This window comes from Protopterus annectens, chromosome 6.part1 (assembly GCF_019279795.1).
Source record: "Protopterus annectens isolate FY-2018-M chromosome 6.part1, PAN1.0, whole genome shotgun sequence".
Lineage (NCBI taxonomy): Eukaryota > Metazoa > Chordata > Ceratodontiformes > Protopteridae > Protopterus > Protopterus annectens.
In genome coordinates, this window is record NC_056738.1 from 526,550,075 (window position 1) to 526,577,381 (window position 27,307).

The window sequence follows — 27,307 nt, forward strand, 5'->3', positions numbered from 1 at the left end:
CAATTGAGAGAGGACCTTTTGGGTGACTGCATCACTGCATGTAATTAATTATAATTAATAGCAAGTTTTTGGGTTCACAAATTCATCATCAATCCAGCTGATGAAACCATCCATAATGTACGTGAAAATGATCGGGTCTCTGATCTTGTACAAGTTGTATTCAAGAAATGGATGTCAAGAAAATCACCTGGAGAATGAAACTGAAGAGGTAAATCTTGACAATCCACATCAAGAACACATAACAGGCTGGGTAATCAGACACCCAGTTATAATTGTTGCAGTGCATTGACATTTTACTTGCTTCCATGTACTAGAAATGTTACAGAGAAAAAAAAATGTGTAGTAACATTAAACGCTTTACAACTTTGAAATATGTAACACACTTGATGCGAACATGTAGAGATCAGCCATCACAAAAGAATGATGGAAAGCTGTTTAATTCTTTGTTCAGACTTTTCTTTCGGAGTTTAAATCAGTGGTGCACAACCTTTTTGTGGGGAGGGGCCACTACACAAATTCTTAATGCATCTGCGGGCCACCTCAAAATATAGTAAATTGTTACGAGTTAACAATAGGTGCAGGTGTCTGGCATGTTTACAGTAGTAAACTGCAACAGAGACTTCACTACACTAAACAGTACATTAGTAAAATGGGTTCCTATTACGTTATTGAAGTTCTGAAACTTTGAACACCATAAGGCTGAACCCTTATGTTCGAAGTGTCAGAACTTCGATAACACTAAAAAAAAAAAAAAAACAAAGAATACAGTTTTGCAAGAAGGGGGGCAAGCCCCCCTGCACCCCCCCGCTCTTTAAATATACCAACTCCGAGATTGCAATACAGTGCAGTACCGCAACAGTTAGGTAGGTTTTAGGTTTTGCATTTTTTTATGTTCAAATTCCTGAAACTTCGAACATCTGAGTTTGATGTTCTCTGGTTCGAAGTTTCAAGGATCCGACACCGTAATAGGAACCCTAGTAAAATGAGTCACAGTATTCACATTAAATGTGATTACATTTCGAACACTCTCGTCGGTGGCAACAGTAGGATATGCAGTCACTGTGGACTGACACAGAAGATAGTGTTGTTCTCCTGCTGAATAAAACAGTACTGTCCTGTCCAGTTGTCATGAAATTGTCTGTTTTCTACATCAACTTTGCTTTTAGATTTATTCTGGCTTGCAGCCACAACATGTTACAAACTCTTGCAGAAAGTTACTACTGTTTGCAGACTAAAAGTTACAAACAAAGAATAGTTGCTTCCGAGGCTAAAATTAGAGGTGTGCGTAACTGCCGGCAATTAAGTAAGCAAGCACATGCTGGAAATTTTGCATGACTAGAGTAAGGCATAGCATTTTTTCACTTTTTTTTAAATTTTTGGTTACTTCTGGGGGCTGGATGGCATTGTGTCGCGGGCCGGACGTTGTGCACCACTGCTTTAAATAAAAAAAAAAAAAAAAAGAAAGAGGACTCCACCAGGAATCATGCAGAGAGTAAACATTATTGAATAGCCAAAACAAATGAACTAGCAATTTCACAAAAATTAATATCACAGCCATATTCTATGTGTAATTATAAAAAACTTGTCATACAGTGACATGATAATATAAAGGTGTATGACACATAAATCTGTCGTAAAAATTCCTATGTAAAATCACAAATTCATATATATAGTTTATAAACTCGATTTCCACTTGTATTGTTTTTCATTTTTTTTTTTTTCAAAACAGGTTTGAGTAACCGTCATTCAGTCCTGGTGAGAGGTTTGAATTAAGTTCAGTTATCCAATTAGACTGTCTTTTGTGAGATTATTGATATCACTCCCAGTTGTTGGTTTTGTAATACCTTAAAGTGAAACACATGATTTTCATTATAACTAATAATGTGTCTTCCAATGCATTATGTTAATATCTCGCATATGTTCCTTATGCATCCTTCAGCAGTGTATTTATCTTACCGACGTAGAATGCTGTACATGAGTTACATGCAGCAAAATTTTAAAAAGTAGTACAATCAACATGAGACATATTTTCATAGTGTTTGGATATTCAGGTGAAACAAATCAGTCAATGAAACTGCATTAATTATAGTTTATACAGAGATGTGTCCCCTTTCTGTTGGATAACCTAGTAAATGTGTTTGTCCTATAGCATAACTTCCTCTTGATATTCTTATTATGAAAGGGAAAAGCTAAGTGTAGCACCTACAGTATTAGTGGTGTTGTTATCCACTGTCAAAATATTCCAATGTATTATGTTAACCCTCTTTATGGTTTCCAGTGAGCTCAAGTTTTTGGAATTTTATTGGTGTCATCCCACCAAGGTTTACACAAGAAAAGGAGAGAAAAGTCTGAACAAAGTGTTTTAACAGCTTTCCCCCTATGCTTCTGATGGCTGCTGACCAATGTTAATGCCCTAGCCCAAGACTAGAGCTTAGCTGTGGTGAGTTGTGCTTAACAAAAGCTTGTTACCAGAAAGCTGCTTAACAAGTCTACATTTCCCTTGATTTTGGAGTGCAGTTGCAACATTCCACATACTGTAGACCAATTTGAGTGCTACAACCCTGATTTAACAAGGAAGTCAGTGAAGTCAAGGCCCTCATTGAAAGGGGTATGACTGTCCGGTAATCATTGAAGTCAGTTGTAACTGAGTATTAATTATTTATGTATTTGAGTAATCATGATTTGATATTATGTGGCTAGGCTGCAAATTTTCCTTGTGATCAACATCCTAGTGTTAACCTATGACATACAACATCCAAAGCATTTCAAGTGTTCATGTAAAATTTAATATCTTTTGTTGTATTGCTGTGTTTACTGCATTTGTGTGCATGAGTGAGTGTTATATTAGGCTTACTGTCAAAATGTTGGATGGCTTTCAGTCGAACTGGGAGCGTTAAAAGGTTATTTTCCAGTTCATGGAAAGCTGAACCGAAAATGGTCAACACCACAACAGCAAATGATAGTGTGCATTCGCTGTTATGAGATTGACATTCTGCTTGAAGATCGCAGTACAGTGGGGATCGAGAAATGCACCTATTTCCTCACTGTAGTGCGATGTCAGAGTTTGTATATAATGAACAGGGAGTGTGGGGTGTGCAAGGGGGGCTTCACCCCCGCAATACATTACTTGTATATGGCTGGTAGGCAGGGTATGTTGGGTAATGTAGAGTATGTCGAATGACGACGTTCCATCATTACTGGTTTTGTTCATTTATGTGAACAGTGTCCAGCAGGGACACAGGTTGGATCCCATGGGTGTATTTTCTGTTTCCCATCCAGTCGTCCAGGTTTCTTTTAAAGAGGGCTAAGAGAGGTAATCTGCTTGACATAGAGAAGGGAGTCTTTTCCACACATGGGAGAGTCTTTGGGACACAAATCTATCCCAACAAGTTCTGTTAATGTCATAGACCAGGTTGAGGCCTTGCATGCAGGTTGGGCGAGTGGAGTTTGACTTACGGATATACAGCAACTCCATCAAGGCTGGGTCTGAGATGGCCTTGTATGCCAACCACAGGTCACCTCTGAGCAGTCTGTATGAGACTGAGTAGAGGGACAGGGCTTTTAGCCTATCTGTATATGATAGGTGTTTGAGACCCTGGATTTTCTTGGTCAGAAACCTCTGTGGTCTCTCCAGCTGCTGCATCTGCTTGCCAAAGTACATGCCGAAGGGGGCATTGTACTCGATAATGGGCCTGATAAGGGAGGAGTACAGGGATGTTATGACCTCCTTGTTCTTGGATGAAATGCTGTTATTTATGAGGTGAGCCGTGTAGGAAGCCTTCCGTACAATGGAGGCAATGTGGTGGTCAAAAGTCAGGTTGCTATCAACCTGGGTGCCCATGTCCCTCATGACTGATTGCGTGCTTAGTACGTTTTTATTAATGTGATAATTAGTGTGGATCCCAGAGGGGATAATTATGTATTTCTTGGCATTCAGTTTGAGGCCATGCTTTTGGCACCAGTCATTAGTTTGGGTAAGGAGCACTAGGGGAATTTAAGACAGCACCCAGCTTACAGTCATCTGCAAAATTTGTCAGCCACAGACCACTGGTTTTGGCTTGCACCTCAGAAAGTTATATCCCAAGGAGTAGAGGCCCCAAGACCGATGCTTGGGGTGCACTACTTGTTACGGGTCTACTGCTAGAGGTGGCTTCCCCTATTTTGACTGAGTGGGTTTTATCAGTGAGCCATTTAGCTACCCATCTAGTAACATATGGGTTGATGCCTAGCTGGGAGAGTTTATCTGTTATGCCCAAGTGGGGAATAGTGTCGAAGGCTTTGGCTAGATCAAGGTGGGTTTGGCTAGATCAAGGTGGGTGGTGTGCACTATCTTCCCCTTGTCCATGGCTTTGGTGACTGCTTCGAAGAAATCGACCAAGTTTAACAGGCATGTTTCCCCTTTGACAAAACCAGACTATGACAGACTATGTGGAGTCAAACGTTTGGAGGTTGCCAATGTCCTTGTTAATAAGGTCCATGATAAGGCGTTCCATGGCATTGCAGGTCAGACTAGTTAGGCTGATGGGCCTATAATTACCTGGGTCAGTGAATGATCCACCTTTGTGTAGAGGGATGACAGTGGCTATCCTCCATTCGGCTGGGACGAAGCCGGTGCTCAGGCTTTGGTTGAATAGGGTGCCTAATGGAGCTGAGAGCTCATGCCTGAATTCATGTAGGATACAGCCAGGGATGTTATCGTTTCCCATGGAGACTGTATTTTTTTGCCTTTGAGAGGGCATTGAAGACCTGCTCCCTGTTGATGAGGGGAGGGGGGCAGGTGCTGGGGATGTCCTGGTTTACTGATGTGGACAGGGGGGCAGGTGCTGGGGATGACCTGATTTACTGATGTGGACAGGGGAGTGAAGTCCTCACTGAACCTATCTGCCAGCAGGATGGCTATATCTATGGCGTTTGTGTATATGGTGTTATTGACCACCAGTTCAAAGCAGATTTCGGTATTACTTTTGCGATTGCGGGCATATGTGAAGAAGGCCTTGTGATTGTCCTTAGTAGATGTGGCCAATTTGGACATGAAGTTAGCCTTAGAGGATTTCACCAGTGACCTTATTTGCTTGTTTAGATAAAGGAAAGATTGCTTCCAACTTGGCACCTGCTCCTTCTTGGTCCTGGACAGAAGATTTTCCTTTTATTATAGAGTTTGTTTATTGCTGCTGTCCACCAGACAGGTTTACTCTTCCTTGATGAAGATGATTTGGTCCTGTCAGGTATTGCTGAGTTCATACAGCTATGTAGGGGCTCATATAGTTTTTTGGTGTAGGCTTGGACATTAGTGCTAGTTCCAACTGAAGGGATGGTGGCTGTGAAGCTGCTTATACCTGCTCTGAGGAGATTGTAGTCTGCTTTGGAAAAGTTTTTTTGTTTGACCCTGATGGGGGGGGGGGGGGATCAGGGGAGATGATGACTTCAAACGTTATTGCTCTATGGTCGGATCTTACCAAGGAGGATGACACCGCAGGGGTACTACAATAGCTGTGTTGGTTAGGACAAGGTCCAGTATATTTTCACCTTTTGTAGGGCTGTCAACCAGCTGATCCATTGCATTGCCATTGACGAAGTCGAGGAATCTCTTGGCATTCATATTTGGGCTAGAATAGGTTTCCCATGCTATGGTTAGGTAGTTAGTCACCCAGGATCAGGGTAGAGGGTTGAATCTTGATGGATTCAAGTAAGTCCAGATAGGTGGACTGGGGGTCCTGAGTCATGGTTAGCTAAGATCTGAGTAGGTGTTTTGTCAACAGTTAACTGCACTTGGAGTGTCTCCTGTGTGTCATACCATTTGACCAGCCTGGAGGTGTGTACATCTTTGATACATATTGAAACTCCACCTCCTTTGTCTTTGTAGCCCTCCATTTGGGGTCCGAAACTGTGCTAGGATGAGTAACCTTGTAAGGCTGGTGTGCTCTCCGCAGCTTTGAACCAGGTTCAAAGCTGCAGAGTTCATCTTATCCAGTCCATCACCCCAAAAATGCACTTAGACACACGCATCTTGTCACATCCTGTTTCACCTCTTGGATAAATTGTAGCACCACACAGTGACTTTTTTTTGTTAAATAAGTGTTTTTGCAGCCAGAGTACTTAAATTTTCTCTTGCAAAACACTGTGCCTTTATGCTTATTACTGCTGCTGGGAATGGTGAAAGTTAGAATTTAGCCATTGTAAAAAATAGATGTGATGGAAGCCATCTTTAATACTGTTGTGGGATAAGTAATTTATGGTGGTAAAGAGGAGGAAATACAATGTCTTTTGAACTTAACATTTTACTTCCCCAACTTTTCAAGTAAGATGTGAGCTGCTAACTTATGTATTAATGTGATTTTTTTTAAATATCTACTTTTACTTTCTAAGCAGCCTAAACACAATGTGACTGCTGCATCTTCTATTCCCAAGAAGGTGAGTGGCCTGTACAAGCCCATGTCTGAGTTGGTGGAGCAGTGCATCCTAGTGATGACATGTGATCTGTCTAGTCCAAAATAATCTCAAAGACTGCAACATTTTACCACTTGACAAGGAGTCCTGAGATTTATAAAGGGTCAACTTTCTGTCTTTCATGTTTTTTCCCATCACACCTAGTTAGGAATGTTCTAGATAAGCACAGGCACATGGAGTTTGAGCTGAAGGTAAACCTGTCACCATAGTTTCTATCGTGTGCTGTTATCAGGACCATGCAGATATTCTGGCTGAAACTGCAGACATCAGTATGAGCCTATGCAAGATATCACTGAGAGTATTGCATCAGAAGAAGACTGAAGATCATGGATGCCAATTTCTTGGGGGGAAGTGACGTTCAGCCAGTCTTCTCAGGTCCATGTTGACAAGCTGCTTATTGTAGTGGACTTGAATAATCTTTCTTGTTTCCATGTAGTCAATCCTAAAAGAGCAAGAGGCATCCTTACAATCTGAAGAAGGCTCTGAAGCATCCCGTTGTGTTCCCCAGTGCTAGCTATATCACCCAAGAGAACAACCCCAGTAGCTGCTTTACCTCAGTCTTCATTCAAGTCTGGTATTGCCTGTGGGGGAGAGCAGTTCCCCAAGTTTATTTCTGCTTGTATAACCATCAGTAGTAACCAGTTGGTCAACTGTGTCCTAGAACTCAGAGGTCCTGCTCAGAACATGTTCTATTGGTGGATCAGTACTTATAAGCACTCCTGGAAAATCCCTGAAATCTGCTCCTCATAGGGGCTGAAGAAATGTCCAAAAGTGACCAGACAACTCCATACTACTGTTATTCTTTATTTGTATTAGAACAAATTCTTGCCAAACAGTTAATTCTATCAGAGCAATTTCAATTCTATTATAACACAGCTAGACAGATGAGTAGACTAATGCACACTTAGTCTAAACGTCAGTACTCCGTGAAAACATACTGTCCAGTTTATATACTCTTTTTAACCAATGTTATTTTTAATGTCCTTGTGACTGGTTCTGGTTTCTGTGTCATGAAAAAGTCCATGGTTATTTCATGCCCTTTTTTGTTCATTGCTGTATCTGAAGACTTAACAAAAGTCTCTCCACGTCATCTTTACATCACTTGATCTGTCTGCATTTTATTTATTTATTTCTGCATCTGAAAGCCAAGAAAGTCAACTTCCTTTTTTTTATAACAGGATGCCTTTTACAGTAAAGCCCACAGCTATATGCTAATATCTAAGCTGAACATGTACAAGAAATAACTGTTCTTGCAAAGCAATCCATATTATTGTGAAAACTGCTGTTTGGCCTTGCACATTTTCCTCACTGTACACACAGTATAATTTTGGGGAAAAGCATTTTAATTTACACAATATCTATCAGGGGCTTTAGAGATTATCCCATTTTGAAAAAGGGTTAAAGTTTTATGATGAATGAGTTCTGTCGTACTGTGAACATTTGATGAATGCAGCCAGCACATTTAGATGGTCACTCTTTTGTGTAGTTCCTTTATGGAAGCTGAATTCATGACTAGACTAAACTGGAATCCTCAGGTACAGCTGCTTGATGGCATCATAACAGGATACTGGACTGTAAGTAAAGGTAGATGAAGGCAGGAAGCTTCAGCGTCAGTTCACAGAATGCTCAGATGCTTTCCCAGGGTGCACACGAATTACCATATTTGCTGTTGCCAATGCTAAAAGTTTAGAAAACAAGTTTTGTTTGAAGACTGAGAAGTGCGTCAGAAGAGGAGGTTATTGATGTCAATGAATGAGAGGGGGTGCTTCTATGATGTAACTGTGGGGCTACTTGAGGTGCAGGCTCTAGGGACCTTTGGACAACATTTGCAGACCATCACCACAGTTGGGAAAAACAAAGTAATTATAAGGGCTTCCAATAATGTAGTAAAATGCTAACAGGATACTGACACTGGTGTTATGGGGAAAATAAAAAGTCAGGCTGGTAGGGCAGGCAGACACCTTCCCATCTACAGGGGAGGGGAGCTGCACAAAACCCTTGCCTTTCACTAAGTCCAGGTATCATAGAAATGGTGGGTTTCTGCTTCACGTGATGACTTAAATTACATCCGAGTGACTCCTCCAGGTGCATTTTCAGTTTACACCTACTTATGCCTCTAAGAGTCAAATATGTATTCGTATTTGCATAAATAATTCCAAACCCATGCTATGTACAAGGTTTTAAAATATTTCATCTTAAAACTTGCACAATGGCAAACTCAACTACAATAATATTTGACCTCTGTCTAGTGCAGGTAAATAGATATTAACTGTTGTTTTTATGATATTAATTTATATAGATATAAGCTTCAGTTTTTTTTGAATATCTCAACAACCAAATAACACAGACCAAACTCCTTAGCATCATACGAATGCTCTTGGCTAGATGAATAAAATGCTGCTAACAGAGTATGTGTGTAACTTGAACGGTTGCTGAGATATTGTAAATTGTTTACAAAATATTACAAATGTAATAGTTACTGTGTTTACTGTGACTTATAAATTCAGTTTAAGACCTAGAACCTAAAAAATGCTACCAGTATAAAAACAGTTTGTGCTGAAGAGTTTGCCATTTATACTTTTCATAACCCTTATGGATGTTCTTTGTGTTTCACTGTTGCAGTCATTACATTTGGGTAATCTGCTGGCAGGTTGCCCTCAGTCGGCCTGAATAACAAAGTATTGGGTCCTGCCGTCGGTTGCTGTCTCCTCTTCCATGACGTCAGGTCATCAGGGGTATAAAACATGCAGCTGACGCCATTTTAATCGGTCTGTCTTGTCTCGCCCGAAGCAGAAGCAGTTCGCAAGTGCCAGTCGGCCGACTCCTGGAATTTTCGTTTTTGAGTTTCAGAACTGAAGTCTTCAAACTAAAGCTAAGTACCCCGTTGGGGAAACTTTTTCTTGCTCCTTACAGATGTCAGTAAAAGTTAATAATTGTATTACTTATGGGAAGCAAATACCTCATAAGGATTTTCATTTGTCGTGCCTTGCTGTCAGTTTTGTGCTAAATTTAACCAAGGCACTATTAAGCATTGGTATATTTTTGCTTCTAAATATTTTGGTACAAGATTTAACTACCCTGAAATGTCGTCGGTTAGCAATCCAACAACCGTAGTTCACAAAAAAATGCAAGGAAAAAGACAGAGAGACCGTCGAGGTCCAAAACTGATGACGAAGCTTCTCCTAAGCCAGTCGCCGGTACTCAGTGAGGTGTTTCGCAGCCCCTGATACCCGCTACTTTTGAGTCGCAGGCCTCTACCGAGATGCATGCGGAGTCCGGTATGCCGCGAGATTCGCAAAGTATTGAACCCGCGGATGTCTCTCCCTTAGATGGGTCCGGAGCCTCTGAGCAGGCACGGGCTTCTGAGGGTGTTTTCAGGGCTCAACATTTTTATATTAAACAGATGCCATCAACAAAAACAAGGTAAAAAACAACTATGTCTAAAAAAATGATGCATGAGCCAAGTGCTCAGGCCCCTATGCCTAAAAAACAAATGATCAAAATGGCTGAGGATTTAATTACCTTGATCAGGGGTTCCCAACCCCCCCCCCCTGCTAAGAGGCCTAGGCAAGACACTGATTATGAATCTTCAGATCAGGTTTCCATTTCTTCTGATCAGGAAATTTCTATTCCACCTTATGAGGATTCTGATGCAGAGGAATCCATCCCATTTGCATCTCCTCCTGAGGATTACTCTTTTGGAGAGACTTTGCATACTTTAAGGGAACATTTTCACTGGGAGAGTCAGGACTTCTCTTAATCAAAAAAGAGGCTTAGTGATTTCCTTCTACCTCATCATAGGCTTTTGGCAATACCTCCTGTGTTAGACATTGTGGATGATGTGTTCTCAGAATCAAGCATGGCTCCTGATTCCCTGCCTCCGGCTTCTAGTAAGCCAGACAGATATTACAGGGTTCCTGACTCCCACAAATTTCTTTTCAAAAATCCAGCTGCTGGTCCTGAGACTATTTCTCAGGGTCCCAAGGGTGTTAAGGCTTCTGTAGCCAAAAATCCCTACCCTTTCTGAGAGATTCCAGGGCACTGGATAGATGGGGTAAGAAGGTTTATACGTCTGAAACCTTGGCAATCAGGGCCAGTTTCATATGCTTACATATCAACAGCATGTTATGGGCTTACTGAAACAGAAAATGTTGTTGATTTCTGATTGTGTGGAAAATAGAGTTACAGGATTTATTGCATTAAGCAGAACAGGTCGGAAAGCATAGTTTGCAATGTGGTTTTGATTCCTTGGAGGCCTCTTGTAGGGCCGCCATTACTGGATCTGTGATGAGAAGACATGCCTGGCTCAAGGAGCAAAATCTGCCTGATCATGTTAAAGCTAAATTGTTGGATGCCCCTTTGCAGCATGATACTCTGCTTGGTAATAAGGCAGAAGAAGTTTTAAAGAAAATGGAGGACAAAGCTAAATCTATGCAAACTGTAAATGATTTCTTGCAAGTGTAGCCACCCAGGTTCAGTAGGCACTGGACTACTAAAAATTGGTCCTTTCTTGTTTCCAACAGAGCCACTTATGGCAAACCCAGGCGCTCAAAAGGCTCCAGATATCAATCACAGGGATCTTACAGGTCAAAGCAACGGGGAGCTTCCACCTCCAAATCTGGAGGTAACAAAGCACAACCCTACAGTAAGCAGTCTCAATGACTTTCCAATACCATCTCCAAGCACTTATCTTTTGGCAGCCCCCTTGGGGGGGAAACTAGCACTTTATGCTCAAAATTGGCAGTTAATTACCCAGGACAAGTGGGTATTAAACGTAGTATCCCAGAGGTACAGATTTCATTTCCATACTTTGCCAATTCCAAATGGATGGCCGGATCTGCCACAAAACCAGTGGGCAGACAAGTCATGTCCCTCATGGATATGGGGGCTATTCATCCGGTACCAGAAAAGGAAAAAGGACAAGGATTTTATTCAAGGCTTTTCCTGGTACCCAGAAAAGACGATTCATGGCATCCAATACTGGACTTATCGATTCTGAACACGTTCCTGGACATTCCAAAATTCAAAATGCTGATTTTACAACAGCTACTGCCTATGCTAGTCAAGAATGCTTGGTTAGTAACTCTAGACTTAAGAGGCATACCTGCATATTCCAATAAGGGAATCTTGCCGAAGATACCTCCGCTTCAAAGCAGGTTTTTTTGCATTACCAATTCTCTGCACTGCCCTTTGGCTTATCTACTGCGCCCAGGCTCTTTACAAAGTGCCTGGCACCAGTAATTGCATTCTGCAGACAAAGAAACATTCAAATTTATCCTTATCTGGACGATTGTCTCATTCAGGCAGAGGACGAGAACACTCTTCTTCAACATCTGGCATTTGTAAAACGGCTTCTAGCATGCCTAGGGTACACCATAAATGAAAAGAAATCACAACTGGTACCCTCTCAAATAATTACATTCCTGGGCGCAAGCTTGAATACAACTGCCCAGATGGCTTACCTCACACCAGACAAACAAATGCAATTGACAACATACTTCAAACAAATGGCAACAAAAACCCAGTTATCTGCAAGGCAAATTCTGCAGGCTTTGGGGTTCATGGCATCCTGCATTCTACTAATTCCATATGCGAGACTGCATATGAGGAAACTTCAGTGGTACCTAAAAAGTTTATGGAGTCAACATTGTCACAGCCTGGAAACAATGATTCCCCTCATTCCCTGCCTACAACATGAGTTTCTTTGGTGGGCAGAGACATGTCACCAAAACAAGGGACTGTCATTCACTCTACCCCCTGCCACCCAAACCCTAACTACAGACACATCAGACTATGCTTGGGGGGGGGGGGCCCACCTGGCAGGGAGATGCATTCAGGGCAAATGGAGCCCAAACCAAATGCATCTGCATAGCAACCAGAAAGAAATGCTAGCTGTTCAGAATGCTCTGACAGTCTTCAAGGACTTACTTCATCCAGGACAACTACTGATAAAGAATGACAACACCACAGTTATGTGGTACATAAACAAGCATGGGGGTACCCATTCCTACCCCCTTTGCAGACTAGTCATGGCCTTGTGGTACACAGTCTTGACTTACCAAATACATCTTCAAGCTCAATTCCTGCCAGGAAAGCAAAATACTCTGGCAGAGGACCTAAGCAGAAATCTTATGGACCCGCACAAATGGAAACTGGATCCACAAATCTTCAGCATGTTAACACAGAAATGGGGAAGCCTAGACATAGATCTATTTGCCTCTCCCCAAAACTATCAATTGGACAAATTCTGCACAAGAACTCATCACAAAAAAGCATGGAAAGTGGATCCTCTATCCTTAAGCTGGAGAAACCTATCAGTCTACACCTTTCCCCCTCTGCCTCTACTCTCCAAGGTCTTACTAAAAGTCAGACAGGAAAAACCAAACGTGATTCTAATTGCTCCAGACTGGCCTCGCCAACACTGGTACCCACTTCTAAGGAATATGTCACACCTTCCTCCGTGGTCTTTGCCTTAAACACCTCATCTACTGTGTCAGCAGAACTATCAAATGCTGCACACTCCGCTCCAAACTCTGAATATTGCAGCATGGCTAATCAACTAATTATTCAAACCAAATTTCTCAGTAAACCTGCGATGGATGTCATTTTGGAAACCAGAAGGCCTAGTACTAGAAAATCTTATGCTGATAAATGGAAGAGATATTCTGTGCTTGGAACCAAGAACAAGGAATAGACACAGCAAAGCCCAATATTCCTCAGAGTTTACAATACTTAACTGAGATGCTTGACAAGGGCCTATCTCTTTCTTCAATAAAAATCCATGCCTCTGCCATCTCGGCTCATTACAACACAGAGCCTCCCCTCTTTTCTCATCCACTGCTAAAACAGTATCTCAGAGGAGCCAAACATTTAAGGCCTCCCAGGAGAGCACCAACTCCTGCATTGGACCTCAATTTTGTGCTGGAAAACCTCACCCTGCCTCCTTTTGAACCAGCAGCTACTGCGGATATAAAATTTCTATCTTAGAAGACCTCTTTTCTTTTGACAGTCACTTCAGCTAGAAGGGTTTCAGAACTACAGGCTCTCATGGCAGTGGAGCCTTTCAATATATTTTACCCGGACAGGGTGGCCCTTAGGGCCAATCCTTCTTTTATGCCTAAGGTGGTATCCAGTGTGGCTCTTAACCAGACCATTCACCTGCCAACTTTTTTCCCAAATTCGCAGAACCAAGGGGTAGCAGATTCTGCATTCATTGGATGTACACAGACAACTAAGATTCTACTTAAACAGGACAAAATCTCTAAGAAAGTTTGAGCAACTACTGGTAGCATTTGCTGCAGGATCAGAGGGGAAGACTATATCAAAGCAGACTATTTCCAAATGGAAATGCCACTGCATTCGTTTCTGCTATTTGCACCATGGTAAACCTGTGCCCAAGGGGATCAGATCCCATTCCACCAGAGCTTCCTTCAGCAGCTTTTCTCAGAGGGGTCCCAACCAAAGACATTCTAGAAGCTGCTACTTGGAGCTCTGTTCATACATTCACAAAGCATTATCATTTACCTCTCTTCTCTAAATCCAGGGCAGGCTTTGCCACTGCAGTCCTGCAGGGCCTTGTAGCTGCTCCTAATGCTGTTTATTTCCATCCTCCCAAGCATGGCTTTGGGAGTCTACCCAAATGTAATGACTGCAACAGTGAAACACGAAGAATATAGTACAGTTGTGTACACTTACCATAAATGTAGATGTTCGAGTGTATTCACTGTTGCAGTCTGGGTTACCCACCCGCCATCCCCCATGCTATACCTTTTTCTTTCCTTCACTATACTTTGTGGTGTATTTGCTTTTAGTTGAAGGTAAATTTTATGTTTCTAAGGTGCATTTATATATTTACAGTTTGTTTATATATTTTTTTGCTCCCCATTTGGGGGGCACCTGACATCTGGGGCAAGAAAAACTGATTAAAATGGTGTCTGCTGCATGTTTTATACCCCTGATGACCTGACGTCATGGAAGAGGAGACAGCAACTGACGCAGGACCCAAGACTTTGTTATTCAGGCCGACTGAGGGCAACCTGCCAGCAGATTACCCAAATGTAATGACTGCAACAGTGAATACACTCTGACATCTACATTTATGGTAAGTGTACACACCTGTACTTTCTAGAGATATGAACATTTGTTTGAAATGTGAAGATATAATTTAATTCTGTCAAAAGCCTTAGGCTCCGCTCATTGGAAGTTACAGTGCAAACTTTCTGAGCTTCATTTGAGTGAATGAGTTAAGGCAGTTTCTGCCCACGGTAATGACAAACCTGCATTGATCTATCAGCATTGCTGTGCAAGTGCCATTGTAGAGGTACTTTGTGTGACCCTTCAAGAGATCTCTGCATTAACTTATCTATAGGAAACTAGATGCCTAACCGAAAGCCTGTATTCCTAGTCCTTAGCAGTGCCACTTTAATTGAGGTCCCTCTAAGGAGTGGAACGTTCATTCTCCATTGTTTAAACAAGGATAGTGACCCCACTGGCATGCTGCTTCTAACAGCACAACCTAACTGAAGAAACTGGATAGTGGCACCTGATGTATGATGGATGGGATATTTCTGAATCATTTGTACACCGGCTAGCAAAATGCAGTCTATGGGTCACTAGAAAACAAATACAAAAGCTGCTTTGTTCAGGTGTATACAATCTGATTACATGTAACATCTGTTAAATGATGCTGTTTGTGAGGAACCCCCTGCTCATGACTTTGATATTGCAATACAGCTTGCTACCCATGCCATCAGTTCTTTAGGTGAGTCACTCTTAGTACTTCCTAATCTTGGTATCCTTTTGAAATTTGATGCTGTGGCTACTTAAGTTTGTTCCTATGAAATGGTGTTGGAAGCGCAGAGAGGGAGAGGATCATTTCTGTAATGAAGTTTCTTCTTTGGAAATAACTGCTTAGTTTTGGGCCTTTTATAGGCACTGCTTACTTGCTGTTTAGCAGTACTGAGGACTACTGGAGCTGACCATTGTATGTCATTGCTACTTTCTTTTTTACAGCACTAGGGGTGGGGGAGATCAAGAGATGGGCCTCTTGGAACAGAAGTCAGCTCTCTATCTGAGGCTTCCTATAGAGCCTAACTCCTCTCTCTTTCTCTCTCTCCCCACATCCCAGAACATTTTCAAGCATCTTTTAAGCAGGAGGTTTGACAGCAGCATGACCACTTAAAACAGGAGTCCTTATTTATGTGGCGATAGATTCATGAAAGAGCTGTGCAACTTTATAAGATTGAGTGCAGTACTTTCTTCTTCTGTGTAGAGTATTCCACACCAGACATCCTAGATCTCCTATCAGCAGCTAGACCCATGACTTCGGTTTCAGGAGTGTTGGACCCCAACACTAGTGTTATGTGGAAAATAAAAAATAAGGCTGATAGGTGCAGGCAAAGGAAGAGAAGCTGTACAAAACACGTCTTTTGCCCCAGATGTCAGAGATGCAACAGCTTGACAGTTGTTTCAGGAATGTCGATTGATCAGTTTCAGTCTATCATCCTTTCCTTCATTCTGTCTTACCATTCCCCATACTCTTGGTCTTATTGGTCCTTATGTCAGCCTCATCTTGGGACAGTGCAAAGTCTCATAGATGGAACAAATCAGCAAGTCTTCTTTCAGGCTTAGAGCATTATTGTCCTCTTAAGTGAAAAAGGCAACAAATGTAAAATAAAATAAATAAATCTTAGCAATGTGGCCTTTGGATACTGGTTTAATCTTTTTGTCAGGGTTCCTAGAGACCATGTTGCTCAATGTTGTTTCATCTTACTACAGATAGAGTTGTATATTTTTGGTTCAACTTTTTTGTGACTTTCTCATTAATTCTTGATACTTCATGATTCCTGATTGATTCTTCATAGGTGCAGACTTTTCTGATGTAGTTGTATGTCATCTGACAGACATCAACACAACTACAGTGCCCATTGTAGGCATTGCACTCAAATGTGGTGATTATATGTTATGGCTTGGTTTCCTTTAAATGTCTAGAAAACTGTGGGGCTTGTGCTTTCCTAGAATACTGGCTCCTGATCAGAACCTAAATGAATGCATTTATGGGAGATGAATTCTCCGTCAGCATTTTTACAGTTACTGCAACTTATAATTAAATGTACACAGTCTCAGTCACAGGTATGGGCTACTGTGGGCCAGGCTGAGGTACCATTGCCACCATTTTTCTGAATGTATCTAAACATTTCAGGATGAACATAGGTTCATAGGTAAGTACTAGACTAGCTGCCCATGCAAACCATTCTATTATACAACTCCCCCCCCATTAATATTCAAAAACGTGTACTCTGATTGGTCAGCGTGCACGTTGTAAATCAGAGTTATAGTAATGGAAAAAGGTCCGGTCGCCCAGACTTTTTCCATTACTATAACTCTTTTTTTCTCACTGTTTCGCTATGTTAAACGAGTTTAACATAGTGAGACAGCTTTAAAAAAAGCAACGGAGATTCTCTGTTGCTTTTTTAAAGCTGTCTCGCTATGTTAAACTCCTGTAACATAGCGAGACAGTTTGTAAAAAGCAACGGAGATCTTGCTTTCTCCGTTGCTTTTTTCAAAACTGTCTCGCTATGTCAAATGAGTTTAACATACCGAGACGGCTTTAAAAAAAGCAACAGAGATTCTCTGTTGTTTTTTTTAAAGCTGTCTCGCTATGTTAAACCCATTTAACATAGCGAAAACAGTTTGTAAAAAGCAACGTAGATCTTGCTTTCTCCGATGCTTTTGCCCACAGTTCTGATGTACTGCGTAGGCATACACATGTGCAGTACATCAGAACTGCTGCAGAATACCAGACCGCTGCGGAAGGGCAGCAAGGAGGCATTATACAATGCCATTATTTAAGAAAAGTAATTTTTTTTTCTTAAATAATGTCATTGTATAATAGCAATAACCCATGCCTGGGTGTGGGTAATGCTGGATTTACCCACGGTTGGCTTTGTAGCAATAACCCATGCCTGGGTGTGGGTAATGCTGGATTTACCCACGGTTGGCTTTGTTTTGCCACTCGGGCTTCGCCCTCGTGACCAAACCACGCCAACCGTGGGTAAATCCAGCATTACCCACACCCAGGTGTGGGTTATTGCTATAATAGTAACCAGTTTCCTTTTTTGTGCTAGAAATAACCTATCCCATTTGGTTATAGACTGGCCTTGGCCATCCTGTGGTCAATAATTATGATTCCAGTTATTCTCATTAGGGGTAATATATATACCATAGATCATTTAAGGTTTAAGGGGACCTATGCATGGGATAAAGCATTTAGGAGCTGCATCTCTCTATTAGTAACACAGGGGCAGTCCTGGGGTAAATTTTCTGTTTCCCCATCCATAGATCTAAGCTGCACTTGAAAATGGGCAGGGATGAACTCAGTTTTATGTGGATGAGGAGTCTGTTCCATAGCAGGTATATCCTCTGAAAATATACCTATCCCTCCAAACCATTCTGCAGATGCTGCGGAAGAGGTTTAGATCCTTAAAACAAATATTTCTGATGCCGTTTGACCTGCTGATGTGGAGTAAATCCATCAGTTATGGGTCAGAGGATGCCTTGTATGACAGACACAGGTCTCCTCTTAGCAGAGTGTAGTGACAGGGCTTTGAGTCAGTCCATGCAAAACATGTTTTAGGCCTTATGTCCATTTAGTGTGATATCTCTGTGGGCGTTCCAGTTGTTGTTGCATATGTCTGGACAGGTACATGCCAATGGAGGCATTATATATGACTGGCCTAATGAGGGCTGAGTAAAGGGGGGACAATGACATCCCTAGAGCTAGACACAATCTCTTTGTTTATAAGCTGTGAAATGTAGACGTGCTTTCTTACAACAATAGACACGTTAGTCAAAAGTTAGGTCACTGTCCACATAAGTTCCCAAATCCCAAACACCTGGTTCAGCTCTCAGGGGCATATTGTCAGTGTATTAGCATCTGCATTTCTAGTAGCAAATAAGTTACTGGAACATTTTGTCTGCACTATTTACAACAGTGTGAAGTGGATAGGAAATTGACTGTGCAGTCCAGAAGCTATGAGTGGAAGAAAGAAGGAACTGTCTTTAGAAAAGCTGATAAACTACAGTGCTGTTTAACAAATTTGTCAGATATCACAGTGGGGTCAACGAGCAATGTCATAGTGTTCACTGATTGCATTAAGACTGATGCACCTGAACTGGCTGTGTGGTGTACAGACATGAAGCCTTAACTATGCCACAGCAATCTGCATACAATAAGCAGCTTGGGTACTGGAGGAGCCAGGTGGGATAGGGTGGCAGTGAGCAACCTGTCCTGGTTGGAGAGATTGTTGGTTCTGGCTGGCCAATAGCCACAGTGCAGTCAGAGGCCTGCAGGCAAAAAATAGGACCTTAGACCAGGAACAGACCAGGAACATGTGCTTGATGTCACCACATTAAGTGTTTGTAGCCCTCTGCAGTTTGTGTAGAAACACACAAGATAGATTGGGGAGGGCAGTGGTGTTCACGGCAGCCATCAGGGGCAGAAAAAGCTCTGATGCCTGCCATCTTAACAGATCTGTGTTTTGAGTCTCCCCTCTCAGGAACAAATGGCCTGGGAACAGCTGTCTCTATGAGAGGAAAAAATGGACCAAGCGATCACAAGGAGCTGATAACTGGCAAGCAGGAAAGAACCAAAAAATGCCTGATGCAACTGTAGTGGACGGAGGGGCTTTTTCTAGTTAGAGCTGGTGCAAACTTAAGGGTAAGATAAGCAGCAAGTGGAATCTATTGCAAAAAAGGCAATATTTTATATAGTGGTTGGATAATCCAGCGGGGGTATAATTGAGCTGTAGGATGGATCCTGTATTGCACTGTGAAAGAACAGTGGTAAAGACCAGTGTGATGTAGAGATATATACCTTGGTGGGGTAGATGCCTGAGATATGACAGTATCTGCATTGCTGTGTCCTTTTTCTGATAGTCATGGTTGAGAGGTTTATTTAATGGAAAATTTGCAGTGAAAATCCAACAACATGGTGAGTGGACTGATAAGGTTTTAGGGTATTGAGTGATATGATTTATACCTACAGTATTGTCTATGGGCAGGGGGGTGGATTTGAAGTTCAAGTTAGAGAATCTGACATGAATTGCAGTAGGGAAGGGAACATTTCAAGACTTAAGGAAATAGTACTTTATAGTAAGGATAGTGAGACACTGGAATGCATTACTGGAGGCCTTTCGGTGAGCCAAAGGATTCAAGGATCTTGGGACACATGCAGAGTAAACTGAGAAGGGGATGAGAGTGGCTTGGACAGAGTCTGGCTGCAGCATAAGGTTGTGCTAATAGTCCTTCCATTAACAGTATTTCTTTGCTTTTCCTGTTTAGTTTCTCTTACATTGTGATTGGTAATTGTCTCACCTTTCCAAGGACCTGCTACTTTGTCATACAAGGCCAGGTTATAGCTCTGGGGGAAGTGTTGTCCTTTGAGACTGGGGCTGTTGCTTGCACCCACTGACGTGAAACTATCCAAACCCTATTTCTGTAAGTTAGTTACATGAAGACAGATGGACATACCTTTCTCAGCTTGGATTTTAGGCTTCAGAGCATCTTACTGCATAAAGTGAATCGTAAAGAGATGAGAAATTAAAAAAAACTTTATCTACAGCATTGATAAATTTCTTGTGCAGCTTAACTATTCATAACATATCTCCCTCCATCCTCTCTAACCTACTTTCTCGGGTTTTGCTGCCACTTCCACTCATCTCTAACTCCAAAGTCTAATTTACCCTTTCTTTACAGCCTAATCAATATTGAAAAGTCATGCTTATTAAATTCAGAGTCTGAAAACGTAAAACTCTAGCAGTCAAAATATGATTAACACATCACTGAGAATATAGCTGTTCAAAAAAAGCATCCTGTGCAGTTTGCACACATCTGTAGATGTAATTTTATATGAGCAGCAAAGGACTTAATGCTGTTTCACCCCTTCACATTTATATCTTTTTTTTTTTCTTTTTTCACTTTGCTGCCTGATGACCATCCAGCCAGTCACCTTATTAATGCCCATTCATTTTTCCAAGGATACAAGTGCTGCCTCTTCATTCCTTGATTGGATGATAGCCAGCTGCTATGCAAGTATCACTGTTGCAATAGTCACCACTCGGCTGTTGTGTGTATTTGCTGTGCAAGCACCTGCAGTGTGTCCACCCAGTACACGTGTACTCTTTCACACATTCATTGATGGCTGCCATATGAGTGCACAGCCAAGTACATGTCTCAGTGTCTTGCGTGATGCACGTGTATCCTTCAGTAGGTGTCAAGCATTCTGTTGGCTACATTTTCTTCATCTCCTTTGTGAGAGCTGACAGATTTTGGCCTGCCATTGCTATCCTCTTGCAGTGCCTCATTCTTTGTCCAGGAAGCTAATTGAACTTGGGTCATCTAAATCCCAGATAGGACTTTATCTCACTGCACCACAAAGCTAGCTGCCCTGCTGTGTGTTTTTAAATAGGCTGCAAGGTTACTGCATATCACTGTAAGAGAGATTTTCTACATCAGTTATCAGCATTGGTGCGAGTTGCCTGTAAAAGAATCACTGACACTCCTTCAGTTACTTCTTTCTTTGGCATTTTATTGTATTTTTTCTGATGTTCATGCCATCCTTCATTTAATTTTTCTTTAATTATACTCATGCTTTGATTTCCTCCCTGCCCGTTCTATTTCATCAGTAATTTCAGACAGAACACAAGTGGTGCAAGTAAGACTTCATCACAAAGTTTGTACATCCCTGCTGCTTCTGACTAGCTACTAAAACATGACTGCTGTTTCCTTTCAAAGTTTTACTTAAAACATTTTCACTTCGCTTAGATAAACAGCCTATGGACATGTAATTATCAGCTAAGAAATAAAGGAAAACCCAAGGTATGGCAATTGCATCATCTTTATTCCATTTCATAAGTGCAGTTGACTGTTAAGACAGTTGTGAATGTCAGCATGAAATAGGTCAATATTGAAAGTATGTTTTTGTTGACCTCCTTTAACTGTGCTTCATACTTATTACCAAAAATGAATACACTTTGCAAGCATTTGGAAGTTATTTTAGCAAAGGTTATTTTAGTCTCCCAGATTTTGTATTTTTTTAAAATAAGCACTTGCCTTGATCAGTTATGCCAAGTTTTCTGCAGTGCTTTTATCAGCTGTAAAAATTAAGCATTCTAAAATGTTTTTTTGCTTTGCATCCTAGTTTTCATCCAGTCTACGCACCAAGATAACAAAACCCAGCTCATACCATGAAGCAAAACAGACTGCCACAGAATACCAGTCTGCCAAACAGTGTCTGTTCAGAGAATTCCAAAAGGCGGGGTTAGGTGCCTGGGTGGAAAAACCGATCGAGCAGGATCAGTTCTCTCTGTCCACTTGAAAATAATGCAGTCTTTACCACATGTCAAAGGAATGCTGAATTCCATCATCACTTTAGCATCTGTTCTGGCTTTTCCTCACAATCTGATAGAACCGAAAGCTGCAAAAACTACTTTGTCTGTTACTCTAGTCATTATATAGGTCACAGCATTGACTACAAGGAAGTAATGTTTTATTTCTAACAACTGTTTATTTTTTATTTAGTGGATGACTCTGTTTAACACTGTACTGCAAAAATTAATACTAAGATCTGGCAATGTGCACTGTCGTTCACATTATGCTGCAGTCTTCCATAGCTGAGTTCACATCACTGCAGCTATTTAAAAAATCTGTAATTTAAAATGTATGTATTTGTAGTTAAAATGGCACCAAGAAGCGGACCCAAAACACAGCACTACTGAGTTGACACACAGAGTTGACACAGTCTCATCTTTTGAGATGTAAAGCAGTATTAAAATCTTCAGTTATTAATTAAAGAAAAATTACCAACAATTATTTGGGGGTCTGTTTACACATTCCTTGCTAATCTTGGAAGATCAGTGTGGGTACTGGCTTGGTCATAAACTGTCGTATCTGTGTACTTTTGGATTAATAGCTCCATCCTACACTAGGATATTGAAGTGAAACTTGAAGCCAGAACAGATGCTGTTTATGATGTTCCACTGCCTGGACTCTTGAAACCAGCTGCTGAAGATCCAGTGCACATCAGGTGTAATTATTCTTCATGTTTTTAACACAGGCTCTTATGTGTATATTGCCTTCTGTTTTTCCATACTCATATCTGTGAGAATCTGTATTTTTTTACCATGGTAAACTGGAACTAAAGGTTTTAGTATTTGTAAAAATGATACTTTTTAGAAGTTTCTGTAAAAACAGAAAATTGGAGTTTAACAAGATGTAACTAGAGTTCCTTTTAAGATTAGTTTTACTTTTCTGAATTTTACATTGTTAAAGAAATAATTGATGCAGTGTATTTTATTTAATTGTAAAAGAGGGAAATATAAAAAGCTGAGTAGACCTAGTAGTGAAATTTGAAAGAATGACAGTATTGTGAATATCCTTATAGTAAGTAACTGATCCTTGCTAATTCCAGAAAAGCAAGGAAAAATGAAGGTAGACTTTTCATCCTAGGAGTATCTGTGTATACTTGGCTATATGACTCTTCTGCTTGTTGAGATCTGCTGCCCTGGAAGGACATGAGCTAAGAATGCTATTAAATTATCCGGTTGCACTAGGACTGTCTTGCATAAAGGAGATTATGAGTTGATAATCTGCAAGTTGCTTTCATTATTCAGTGTCTGACTTTTCTGAAGTAATTGTTTTTTTTAATTCTGTGCAGTGCTGTTAAAGGAAAACTGTACACAAACTGTTTTTTAATCTTTATATTCTGTGCAGTACTAACCCCCCATCCTCCAAGTGTTAGTAGGTACTACTGTTGTATTATAGTTTTTTATTTACCACAAACTGGCCTGGTGGGGACTCGCACTCTAGTGCGATTTTGTTTAGGTTAGCTCTCTTTCTGCTACAGTGTGTTGTGTTTGCATGGTATAACATAGCCTCCATGCAATAAGTCAGTTGGTTTGCTTCTATATTTGCTTATAATGACAGTACTGTGAGTCATTGGCTTCTTAGACTGTATATAAGAATAGAGTCATTCTTTAATTTTTATTCACTTGCTCTCAATGTTAAGCTTCTAAAAGGCTTTTACCTTTTTTTTCTTTTCACATAAAATAGCAAACGTGCATGCCACTACCCCCACATTGTCTTAATTAGTTGCCAGGTGCAGCAGTTTTCTTCAATCATATGAGATTGACAGTTGACACTTCATAAACGTAGCAACCAAAATTCCAGCAGCCTTTAGTGGTGTTCCGTATTGTCCTTCATTTTATGTTAACATAGCTAACAGGAACACTCGCCAGCAGAAACGGAGTTTGTACCAATTAGTTTATGTAGTGTCGCCGCCTAAATGATCCCTGCTCTTCAAATAGCAGTTTGTCTAACAAATTAGCTCTCTGGAAACAGGGTTTCATTTTGTGTGCTTTATAGCACTTTGCTGACTTCAAGATACACATGATCATCCTTTTCTCATTCTAGCTAAGACGGATTCTTTTTAGAAACAGAATAAACGAAAAGAAAGAAAAAACTGTGGTACCTTTATAATCTCTGATAATACTATACAGTAGTCATTTTTCATCCTAGGGTAGTATCTTTCTTTAATAATCTTATTCCGGTAATGCCTTGTGCAATGCTATAACAACTGAGCTTCAGCTAGCCAATGTTGGTCTACTCTTAGCCTATTTTTTCCTTAAGTCAGATGTCCTGATCATCACATCTGAAGATGTCAGTCACTGAACAAAAATACTTAGCATGTACCTTTGCATTGGCTTTAATAAAGTAAGATGCGTTTAGTTTGAAACTAGAATGCTATGCTTTATTTTTTACTATTTTCATCTTGAATCTAGATAGGTTTGTGTTAAACAGCAAAACAGTCCTTGTCAGATTTTTATTTTTTTGTTTTACTTTTTAAAGTTTGAGACATGCTCATGTTCTGCTTAGTGCAGCCACTACTGGAAGAGATTTTGTTTTAACCCTGTAATTAATATTAAGCTTACCAGATATTTTTAATCTGGTTAAAACTAGGTCCATAGAGTAGCACTATTTACTTCACAACTTCTGTAAATACCTTCACAAAGCATTGTTTAGATGTCCAGTCTTGAAGGCAGGCATTCCAGAGATCTGATCTGTCTGCCACACTACATAAAATAATGACTGATTTTGCCCATTCCTTCCTGAAGTAATATAGTACAGTTGTGTGGTACTCTCTGTAATGGTAGATCTTCATAAGATAGACTCTTGCAGCAGTAAATACCATCTCACTGTCCTCCTTTCCAGAATTCTTCCTTGACATCTAAAAACCTTTAAATACAAGTTTAACATTCAGCTTTTTATGCTGTTAAGAAAATGAGATTTTGCAAATGATTTATGACCAGTTCATCACTCGAAGACTTTAAGATGGCATGAGATAATGCTTCTCAAATCTAGAGCCTTCTGTAGTAATAGACATATATATTGTCGGGACTCCCTGTCTTGTTTTATCAACGTCCTCCCCTGCTCTCTCCAGCAGATGTTTATTTTTGTCCTCTTTGGCTTCTGCCGCCATTTACATAATCCCACTATCCTGAGGTTAGAATTAGATGAGGTGGATGTGGTTAATGGCATTAGCAGCTGTCTCACTAAATTCTGTTTGAATGGGATTTATGCATCATATTGGCTTTTGTTTTAAAAAAAAAAAAAAAAAATGTCTTGCATGGGGCAAAGTTAACCGTAGTTGACATATAGTGGGCTATGGCTTCGGCATCCCCCAAACAACTAATGTAAGTACCTCCAAGGCTGCAAAACCTCAAGGCTAAATTCTAAACATTTTCACTGAATGGATAAAGCTGTTAACCTGTTTTGATGAGACCTCTCAAGAGAAACTCACTCACTTGAAAAATCTCAGTGGCCTGCTCTGTGGCCCCCTCACTTCCTCCATAAAGTCTTAAATTAGTATAATAGGGAAAGAGGAGGAGAACTAGTTCAGAGTATGTGAAGGATGCTATTGTTGCAGTCTGGAAGTATCCAGAGACCAACCTGTCTACTCCCAAGAAGTAGGATACCTTCTGCAATTGCCTAGCTGAATGAGGATCCTAGGGCAGATTTCTATATGATTTCTGCAGTCCAGCTTAGTTTTGAAAGACCACAGCACCTTTCTACCCTCCTACATAATAAGTAGTCTGAAGCTTTGAACTAGTTAAGCACAAGGGTGTTTTTATCTTCTTTGTTAGGCTTTGGATTCCTCACCTGTTTGACCAAGCTCTACTCCTCACTTGTGGATCAGGCGGTGAAAAAACTTTGAGGTCTCAGTGATCCTGGGGTCTAAATTAAAGCAAGAAACTCACCTTGGCGTATATTGCTGGCTTCCATCTGACTGACATTCTCTAATTTTCACTTTACAGATGCTAAGGTTAGAGTAGCGGACTCTTGGAAAGGATTGAATGGCTCATCTTGTTTCCGAGGATGAGCTCTGAGAACCCACCCTGAAAGCTCTCTTTTTGGATAGCACTGATGCTTTCCTGTCACCTATACTCTGCTGGCTGTAGAGCCTATCCCATCATTTTTTACGGATTCGTATAGTAATCCTCTAAAAATCTGTGAACCTATAACGTGAAGGTGTTGGCAGCAGTTACTGACAGAACTTACTGTGTTAGTGTTTCATCACATTCTGTAGTCCAGGACCACTCATGGGTCTAGCACTTCTCACTGAATACTGCAACCCTTTAAGTTGGTTAACAACCATGTGTTACCGAAATTTTATCATGTAAAACTCCAGCTTCACAGAGAAGATGTGGAACACTACTGGCCAAACTAAACCAGCAGAGGACAGTTCCATCCCTGTGAATAAAAAGTAGCCATCTGCATCTTGAGCTTTTTCATTGCAGGGAAGCCACATTTGTCATGCATATTAGAGAAACACACTTTTTTTTTTGCTTGTAATCTTTCCAGAAGCAGATGGGTAAAAATACAGAAGAAAGATGGTCTGCATTTTACAGATATTTTTATGTCTGAAACATTGTTAAAGTTCTAAAACTGTTTAGCCATGGTTTCTGGAAAAAATAACATTTTCAGGTATCCTGATAAGATTAACATAATGTTAAAGTTTAGTTTAAAATGTGTTATTTTAAAGAATGTTTTCCCTTTAAGAAGAATGAGACTTGCAGTTTTTAAGTTTATGTTGGCATTTTGTGTTTTAGAGTTGAGCTGGCAGATTTTAATTTCTGGATTTATGTGGCTGTTTGCATGAATTTATTCTGAAAATGAACATGTTTAAACAAAGTGAATATTTAAAAAAAAAAAAAAAAAAAAAAAAAAAAACTTTATGGATTGAAACATTTTGCATTGTTCCTGCATTTCATATTGTAGAATTGTGTAGAGCTACTGATCAGAAATTGTATTTAAAATTTCCTCACTGTAAACCACGAATAAAATGTAAGGAATGAAAAAAATGCTGTTGTCGAGATGTTTTAAAATGTTTCTTTTTTCTTCTCTTAATTGCTGGAAAACATGTGTAAGACTTCAAAACTGAATTTTAACTGTTTCTGTATTAAAATTCATGTAGTGTGCTCTGCATGGATGCTACCTTTGCAGTATGGTGACAGCATAGTATGACACTTTAGTACAGAACTTTTGCTTCTGCCCCTGTGAACCATGTCTTCCGTGGAATTATATGCCTGGATTAGAAAGAAGAATAGTCTTTAGCTAGCACAGAGTTTGGTATTAGTTAGGGTGACTTATATTTGGAGTCTACATGTTCTCCCTGAGTCTGTGGTGGTTTCATATGGTGTTCTGTTTTCCTTCCACATCTCAAAGACTTGCTGTTTGTGAATTGGCATTCCTGAAAATTGCCTATAGGTTTGCATACAAGTACGAGTGTCAGGTTGCATGTGTA

The 27,307-nt window shown here is 40.5% G+C and overlaps 1 protein-coding gene across 3 annotated transcripts in view; it reads left to right on the forward strand.

The window, feature by feature from the left end:
• Positions 1-26,864, forward strand: part of ADARB1 (adenosine deaminase RNA specific B1) — a 1,484,163-nt gene extending 1,457,299 nt beyond the window's left edge. For all 3 annotated transcript variants that reach the window (XM_044075985.1, XM_044075984.1, XM_044075986.1), the window contains one exon: positions 21,647-26,864. In XM_044075985.1, coding sequence (XP_043931920.1) covers positions 21,647-21,823 — 177 coding nt within the window. In that variant the 3' untranslated portion in view covers positions 21,824-26,864. The remainder of the gene's footprint in view (positions 1-21,646) is intronic.
• Positions 26,865-27,307: the final 443 nt, after the last annotated feature.